The 9310-nt window shown below is 36.7% G+C and overlaps 1 protein-coding gene across 2 annotated transcripts; it reads right to left on the bottom strand.

Annotated features, from left to right (window-relative positions):
* Window positions 1-585: 585 nt before the first annotated feature.
* On the bottom strand, window positions 586-5047 carry kra (basic leucine zipper and W2 domain-containing protein kra). Of its 2 annotated transcripts, none has more exons than XM_090163384.1 (12): window positions 4952-5047; window positions 4258-4328; window positions 4014-4190; window positions 3841-3950; window positions 3444-3509; window positions 3046-3181; window positions 2787-2983; window positions 1880-1963; window positions 1750-1815; window positions 1462-1681; window positions 1279-1401; window positions 586-1218 (listed from the first exon to the last, which is right to left on the bottom strand). In XM_090163384.1, the coding sequence occupies exons 2-12, from the start codon at window positions 4316-4318 to the stop codon at window positions 1199-1201; spliced, it is 1260 nt and encodes a 419-aa protein (XP_090019510.1). In that variant the 5' UTR covers window positions 4319-4328; window positions 4952-5047; the 3' UTR covers window positions 586-1198. The 2 variants fall into 2 exon arrangements, with proteins under 2 accessions (XP_090019510.1, XP_090019509.1); XM_090163383.1 differs by having other exon boundaries at window positions 4859-4968.
* Between the last annotated feature and the right edge of the window lie 4263 nt (window positions 5048-9310).

Raw genomic sequence — 9310 nt, 5'->3', positions numbered from 1 at the left:
TTGGGGAAAGAATCCATAAAACGTAACGGGTTTTTTTTCGAATATTCCGCCGAAAACTCGCGGGTAGGGCCTTTGCAAAAATTGGCCTATCGGGTACCCAAAAATCTAAGCCTATGCTTTGAGTTTAGACCCGAAACTTTTTCGTTTTTTTTTAATAAGGATTTTCGGGTATTGAGTCGAGTACCCGACTCGATACTCGAACGAGTACTCGCACATGCTTAACTATTACCAATCGAATGACGCCATAAATTTATATCGAGTGCCGTTGAAGGGAATGCGTCAATTCCCTGGGACCTACAGCTTCCACTGTATTATTCACCTTCACCCCATATATCAGAAGGAAAAATAACAGCCTCTTTCCTCTACATGAGGCTAAAAACTGTACCAGCTATCTCATACCAAATTTAGTAGCTCCCTATTTACGCCTCCCACCGCACAAACAAACTACTAAGTAGCGCTGAAAATATCCAAAGAAATAGGAGGGTAGCGTGCAATTTGTTAACCATTTGGGCTATGGATGTAAATACCACAGGTTATATTACTTTAAAAGTTTAAAACATTTCAAAAACTTCATTTAATAGAATATTTAGAAAGAAAACCATCTTTATTTTTCTCCAATCCATTTCATAATATTGTCCACCCTAATTTTTAAGCTTAACACAATTTCATCACTGCTGAAAAATTTAAATAGGGCACAAGATTCCAGTTTATTTAAATGGACAGATAACTCCATACGCACACAATACCAAGGTTTTTTTTAATTTTTTTTATATTTTAAGGCTTATGAAATTTCACCTTTTTACAAAAATATTTCTTAAATTTGAGAGGAACCTTGAATGCCCTCTTGAAAACTCTCCCGACAGTAAATTAAGAAAATTAAATTTTAACTTTAAAAAAAATTAAGCAAAGCATAAAAATGTAGCCACGGAACCTGTAGTCTTATTTTTAATTTTTCTTAGTTACTTTAAACCACAGCGGCATCTCTTGAAATTTTGGATTCGTTTTCACTGTCAAATTTTACAACCACGAACAACTTTGTTTTTTTTCTTTTAAATTGTATTCACTTCTACATTTCCCAACCATAAGATTCAAAATTCAATGATAATGACTTGGAGTGTGTGTGAAATAAACAAAAATTAACTTTTGATCCATCCCAAGGAATATTTTAGCAGATTTTCAAACTGTATATCTGATAAATTTAATCTTCCCCTTCTGATTCTGAATTCAAAGAAATTTTTGTTATAAAACCTATTTTTTAAAAAGTCAATTTAAACTCACCTTCTTCAGCATTTTGTAACCATTCAACAACTGCCTTGATTTGCTCCAGGAAAATACTCTTGCCCTTGCTTGAGGGAGAGTCTTTGTACCACTTCAAAATCACATCTTCACTAATGACATCAGCTGCGTTGAAAAAAATTTCAATAAAACATAAGCTAAATGAGAAAAATAAAATTTAATTACTTCGATATAGCAACACGACAATTTTACGGAAGTTCTTCAAAAAGTTCATATTGTCGTAGCAATACTCTTGGATTTTCACAAGAAGGGCCATTTCAGATTTGGAGCTTTGAGTGAAAGCGGAGAGGAGAGCCGCGTTCAAGCGGATATGTTTCAACGCTTGATCAGCAACCAGCTCATCCTTCTTATTCCACTCAACAACCGCCATGAGAGAAGTCCACAGCTAAAATTAATTAATTAACCAAGCAATTAACAACTTCAAATTTTAACAATCATTTCATAATATTTTACCAAGATGACAATATCATGTTCAGCCAAGCTGTATTTGAGTTGGTACTCCTTAACTAATGGAATAATCTAACGAAAGATAAAATTACAAAATTGCAAATCCGCAGTAAAATTATTAAATCAAATGATTTACCTCTTTAACGGAAGCACCATCTGAAAGAAGCACACTAACTTGGGTCTGCAATTCTTTTTTCACAGATTGGTTTTCTTGGGCTTTCTAGAAAAATTAGCGAATGTTTGTTTGAAATTACACTTCAGTTAAAAGATAATAAAAGAAAACTGGGCCTGTGAGGGTACTTTACTTTGACTCAGACTCCAACCTGTTTTTCTAAGGCTCAAATGAGTACCCAAGTCCTTTGCCAAGGTCTAAAAATTACTCTAAGTGGACTTGAGCCACTAGTAAAAATCCCGACAAGTCCGTTAATTATTATCCCAATGAGTCAGTTATTTTCCTAATGCGATAAATTTAAATTTCCGGAATGGCGATACAGCAGCTATTTTAGTGCACAGTTTGGTGGAAATCATGCGGCTCACCTTATAATTTTATATCAAAATGTGATAAAGTGATAAAACCGTAAAATAAGAGGTCACTAACAATTTTAAGTTCCTTACAAGAAAAAAGTTTTACTTTTTTAGATAAGATTTAAAATTTTTACTTTGTATTGTAAAGAAGTTAACAAAAATTTAAATAACCAATATAGTTTACCTAATATGGCTGGTAAATAATAACCATTATCCAGTTATTAAAAGGTTTTTTTCAGAGAAAATTTATTTTTAATTAAAATTTAATACCCAAAAATTTTGAAATTAGTAATTAGTGTTTGAATTTTTTACACAACTCTAAATAGAGATTTAATAATCGAACTAGACTCTAAAAAGACTCGACTGGAAATTCTAGACTAATTACTCAACACCATATTTAAGGACTCGAGGGAGTCCAACTTTCAAACACTTGACTCGTTCAAGTCCAATTTTCCGGGACTCGGGATACGACTCAAAAACCAAAAAACAGGACTCTCACAGGCCTAAAGAAAACGTACTTGAAAGTCCATTAATTGATCAAGACCGTGTTGTTTAAAAGTGGCAATCAAGTTTTCCTGAGTGCGTTTGCTGACTGGAAGATATTCTAATAAACGAGTGTCAAGTCCAGCTTTTCTCAGGGCTGACCAAACTGTAGTACTGTCCCGCTCATCCAACCAAATTTTCAAGACCATCATTACGAATTCCAAGGCAATACCTTTAGTAGTACATAGTAAATTGTCACAAAGATTAAAAAAGAAAATCAAACTAAAAACTTACTATCTTTGACCAAATGGTCTTGGAGAGTACTAGATAAAACAGTAGGAGGGATCTGTCCTCCAGCAATCAACAAAGCGCACACTTTGGCCAGCTTTTGTCTCTCCTCCACAGTAAATCCCTTGAGAAAAACAAGGACCTGCGAAGACATTTTCCATTTTAAGATAATAGCTAATGTGATTCTTCGAGACTCAAAATACAAAAGTTCATAATAAAAAGGGGGCAGAAAATGCTAAACTATAACAAATTTAAAGTAATGATAAAAGCTACAAAATACTCGGACCAATAGGTAAGAGAGGATAAAATATTAAACTTTGACCAAATGGATTTTCTACTTTTTTGTTTAATTTAATGCATGGTAGTCCATAAGTGGTTTTTATTATCTTTATCAAAATACAAACCTTTTTAAATTCATCTTCCAAAGATTTTTCTAGGTACTTGTATCGACGAACCAATTTCATGAAAACCTAAAAATGTAGAATAATTACTGTATACAAAGCCTTGGTTGACACTTAACGACTAATTTATGTAAGGAAATTTTAACTCCCCTAAGCCTTCAAACACTCTTTCCAATCCTTCTCTCAACTAAAAAATTTTTAACTCAACTCATGTTTTTAAATTAGAATTAACAACTACAGATTTTTAAATATGGCCACTTCTCGTGATACCTTAGCACTTGTGAATATGCCTATTATTCCCCATGGAAGGATTAGAAGAAGGGTCTTTGGGATTGTTAAAGAAATTCAATGCCACCCAAAACTCCCCTATATTAATAAGTCTAAGGTTGACAATAATAACCTGGGCATATCCACGTAGCACCTCCAGATCATTTTGGGCTGCAAAAATGTAATGCGTAGTCTTTGAAGGTTTAGCTGCGTCAGGATCAATAACAATTGAGCCTCCTGGTGCTAAAAACCATCACAAAAATTTTTAAGTTTAATATCACTAATAAATCTATTTAAAAAATTTACCTAAGATTCCACCAGCTAGAAGAATGTCAAATAGGGTTTCACCATAACGGCGATAATCAAGTTTTGAACTATGTATATCGAGGAATTTGGATAACAAATCTAAGTCTGTGCCAGCTTCGTCGAGACCTTGAATGATAGAATCACGAAACCCTGCAGGGTCGTACTTCTCCTTTTCATCTATCAATATTATTATCATAATTATTTTTCAATTAACCTAATAGGTACACGCTTAATTATTATATACCTCTTTTCCTGGTCCTAATGCGTTGGCCCACTAATGTCGGCTTTTCAGTTTTCTGACTCATACACAAGCAGCTATGTAAATTTGTAAAACAACTAAGATAACTGATAACATTTAAAACATGTATACAATATGTAATAGTATTAGAGCTTGTAAGTTATTTCTAATATATAAAACGAAAATTCAGTATTGGCACAAAACTAGGCAAGGCTAAAAATAAGTCAGCCTACCACCTTGACTTAGTTAACAATACAGCTTGAAAATTAGAAGTAGGTCAATAACACTTAGTCTAGGCTTAGGTGGACCAAGGCCCCAAAACATTTGACAGAAAATAGTGAGGAACGGTTGAAATGAAAATGAAACTGAACATAGGATCAGATATTAAAATAATAGTTTAATTTTTGGTAAAAAAAAATAACAATAATAAGAGTAAGGCCACGTAAAAATTGCACAAGACTGAGACGAGGGGACACGAAGAAAGGAATCCTTTCTTTCGCTATCACTAGTTGTTGTTTGGGGCGTTTATACTAAGCCTAAGTTAAACGATAGAAAAGTACTAAATTCATAATAAATAAACAAACGAAAAATATTAAACAAAACTTACGGGTAATAAAAACAAAATAATATCGTTAAAACAATAAGTTTATAAGCAATGAATCCGGGGAGAAAGATTACTCAATAATGAAAATTTTCTTACGAATAGAAGCTTCAACGACTACTCTTCCGACGAAAAATGACGGTGACGGCGGCGCGTTGAGTAATGATGACGTCGTTACACATTTGACGGAACTGTCGCCGTCTGTCCGTGGTTGGATGAACCAACGGTATTTATGTTTACGCGCGAAATTCGAATTTGTTTTGCATGACCATACTCTTTTAGCGTTTTGCTCCGTTTTCCATTTGATTGCTCGAGACTCTCTCCGAATCTGTCTCTGACGTCATAGATCTCGCCCCGATCGACTAGAGTAAAACTCCTAATGGAATATTCTATAAACATATTCCCGCGCTTTTTAGTTTTTAGTCTGCTAGTAATTAGAATTTTAGCTTCTAGGTCTGCCATTTTGTCAAAAAACCTCGATTTTGATCCGTTGATCTGTGGAAATCGGCCAATCGGTTTTGGGCAATCTCGGAGCACCCGAGAGCAGTAAATGGAAAACGCGAAACTTGATCGGAGCAGATCCGAGCATGAAAATGGAACATACAATGTTGATCAGAGCGATCTAGAGCGCCCGAGAGCAGTCACATGGAAAACGCTATAAGTGTTTGTCCCTTGATGTCTTCTCTTTTTAATGTAACGTAAGAGTGCGGAACAGACGAGAACCACCCTTGAACTTGAAAATTATAAATATATAAACCCAAAGTTAATATAGATTCGAACTCAGAGAGCTTTCGAATGGACGGTTTTGAATGGAAGCGATTACCCACTTCCGTCAAGTGACCTCCCAAAAATCGGACTCCATCGGGTGCTGTATAGCGCTATCTAAAGTTGGTTACCATGGTAACCGTGGATCTATTTTTTTCTGAGTTCTGGTAAGAAGTGGGTAAACGCTATAGACGCTTCAATAAATCATCCTCCAAGGAAATCGCCAAGAAGTAGTATTTCCGAGAGCTAGGACCTGCAAGTCACTGTTTATAAAGTGCTTGTTAAAATGACGGAAATGTTTCACTTTACGGGAACAACCAGGTAGCTTTTTTGACACCTTTAGGCTTAGCAAAAACACGACGTTCGGTTTACAGGTGAAAAGTTTCTATTATTTCAACAAGCACCAAATAAACAGTAGCTTGCTGGTCCTGGCTCTCGGATATATTTCTTCTTGGCGATTTCCTTGAAGATGTTTTATTGAAGCGCCTATTGACTACGCGCAAGACAGTGGTGCGATGTCTATATTATCTTTAATAAAACGTGAATTAATATTTTTGTAGCTTTCGCATAGGACGACTTTATCCCCTGGGAAATGGTTTTCATACGCCGAGAGACGAAAAGCATTCTGAAACTGAACAAAAAAAAATAGACCGAGTACTCGATGATGTTCGAGTACTCGCACAGCCCTAACGAACATATTAGAGAAAAAGGTGCTTAGGGTCTATACGAACACAAAAATATAGCCTTGGGTCGTTCCTAGTGAATTCTCCGTTGGGCCTAAAAAATAATGAACTTTATTTTGGTGCACACGACAACTAGGTCTTCGCACCATACACACCCTGATACAGACACTCAAAAACAAAAACAAAAGAAAAAGAAAAAATATATATACAGAAAGATAAAAGTTGGCAGTCCTTTCGACTGTTTTCTCTTCTGTGTTTTTAACAAAAAAAAAACAAAAAAAATGACTATTTATGTCTGCTTTGTGTTCTACTTGCACTTTAAAAAATACTGGCCGCGCGAAAAATAGCACAGATATCAGACATGATTGCCATGTCTCCGTTTTGGACCGCGGTTTTCACCCCTTGTAGATTTGTATCATATCTGCCTGTGTTTAGGGCATGAAAAAGTCTTGGCCTAACTGGTTGACCACGAACACAGGAGAACAGAATATGCTCCACTGTCTGGACCTCCTGAGTGTTACAACTAGTACAAGCATTCGACTGTTTTAAGTTGATAAGGAATAGTCTTTCATTGGTAGGTAAGCGATCACAGTTCAGTCTGGCCAGGAGAGAGTCCTTCCAACGGGGAAGCCTCAAGGCTGACAATATGTCACCAGAAATATATGAACCGAAATTATCAGCGTCCTATTCCTCTAACACGGGAGGCAAGTTCCCCGTTTTCCCCCACCTTAGTGGCGGCGTGCTACCTTCCCCTCCTCGAAAAGAGAATCTCCCCACCTCCGCGGCGAAGGTTTGAATACGCTACTTTCTCGAAAAACAAATAAATGAAATATGCTGCTGGTTAAAAATTACAAGTGCATCATAGAAGCAACTTTCAAGGAAAGAATAGCTCAAACAAATATCATCGTAATCAGTTGTTATTAATTAATGAAGCCCAGTTAACGACTAATAAAAACTAGACTAACTTGACTACGTTAAGAATTATAAACAATAAATATTTGTATTATTTTGTAGCCTTACTCGTAAACGAAATCATCATTTTTATTTCTTATTTCTACTAGCTCTTTTCTCGTGGTTTATTTCAGTTTCTTCTTCTTCCGTAGCCTTCTGTTTCTTTGGTCTTCCCATATTCTTTACTACTGCAGGCCTAAATATGTTTATCTGGGTTTCATATATCTTAAGTAGCTCCATTAAGTAATTTGTATATTTTCTAATTCTAATAAAACTTAAGTATTTCTCTGTTCTTTCATACATAAATGGTCTGGTAAGAATAGTTAAAAAGGTTTAAATTTATTTACTTTTAGCTGCAGCTACCGCGTTCCACAGTTCCACTGTCCTCTATCAAAAACAAAACACGGCTAAGCCTAGGTTTGCAGACCACGTTGCTCACGATTTTCTTCGATGAAATAATTTATCTTAGCCTCACTAGATGGCGGTCTAGTTACCCGTGGTGCATTCGAAATTTTCTCTGTAGTCGCGGGAGGCGGAAAATTAACAAGGCCTCCCTATTTAACCCTCCCCTGTCACACGGGGAAATTGCCGCCCGAGAAAAATTTGTTCGCTGATAATTTCGGTTCATGTATTTCTGATGTCACGCGTACTTTTTAGAAGGAGGTGCCACGCTGTGGTCCAGTTGTTTGACACTAACTGCAAACATCTAGTTTTCAGGCAATGTTTCGAATTTGGAAGAAACTCACTGATAAAGGGGGGACAAGAAACGAGAGAAACATCAGCACATTTTCGGCCACCACATTTCCCGGCACTCCCACGTGAGCAGGACACCATAACAAAGTGATGCTGCCCTGATAATTGTCGCATAATGTTCTAAAGGTCAAGACTTGGAAGTTTAAACTGAAGCTGGAGAACATGGAGAGAGCAGATTTACAAAAAGTCAAAAAGCGCTTCTAGGTGGCAGCACCTTTCGGGACTTAAAGTGAAAGGCGAGTTGTCTGCCATCTACTGACTTCCCGAAACCACTTGTATGATAAGTTAATAAACACGTGATTTCGAAAAGCCAATCAAGGCGAGAATCTCCCAATTTGCCACACCTTTTAGGCTAGATTTTGATGCTTACTCAACTTGTTTTTATTAATACGCTAGTGCGAGCAAGGTGCGAGCGAATGCAACTAAACAGGAGCCGCCACTTGCTTTAAAGAACGACAGAATATATAACTAGTTTCCCGCTCTAATTTCCAGAATTTGGGCTGTACGATTGGTCGTGGGCTATCCCGAGGTACGGAAAGTGAGGCACTTCGTAAAATTTAGGCTATATTGAGGCTCTTTCCATGAGCGCACCCAGAGCGACCTTTCGGTGTCGACGCATCTGAACGGTCATGGAAACTGGTTAGTGCGATAAAAGTGGTCGACCTTCTTGGCACGACAAAAGAGGTGTTCCGGGGAGAAAATATCGCTCCTTTTTGTTTCTTGGAAACGGTCATCGCATCGTTCTCACTACATTTTGGGTGTTTCTCTCCTTATTCCTTCTATACTCGGTGTGCCTCTTAGCCAATTTCCGAATTGAAAAACAACTGGTAAATCTAGTGCTTCTAATTTCTATCTGAACATATCAATCCGTTATCTTTTTCTCACATGATCAGGTACAATCTGAATTATATATCCAAACTGCTTCACTAATTTCACCGTCAAATTTACATTTATATGAACGTATAAATTTGTGGCGTAAGCGTAAGTAAAATTAGTTTGGGTGAAAGTCGAGTTTGACCTAATCCACCGCATTGGGCTAGAAAGAAAATATTAGGATAAATGCTTCAAAGTGCCAGTTAGTAGCACTACAAATGGAGCGATCTACTCATCAGTGGGGGTTCGATTCGACAATGGAAACAGGCGGCGATATCGCGTCGCGTAATTTTCATGACCGTTCAGATGCGTCGACACCGAAGGTCGCTCTGGGTGCGCTCATGGAAAGAGCCTCATTTTGAAAATGATTCGGTGGCGTTTTTTGTTTTTACTAATAATTAAATTGAATACAAATTCAATAAACAGCGATATA

Source organism: Leiobunum rupestre, chromosome 11 (genome assembly GCF_980474605.1).
Source record: "Leiobunum rupestre chromosome 11, qqLeiRupe1.1.hap1, whole genome shotgun sequence".
Taxonomy (NCBI): Eukaryota; Metazoa; Arthropoda; class Arachnida; order Opiliones; family Sclerosomatidae; genus Leiobunum; species Leiobunum rupestre.
This window is presented reverse-complemented; position numbering and strand designations above follow the sequence as displayed.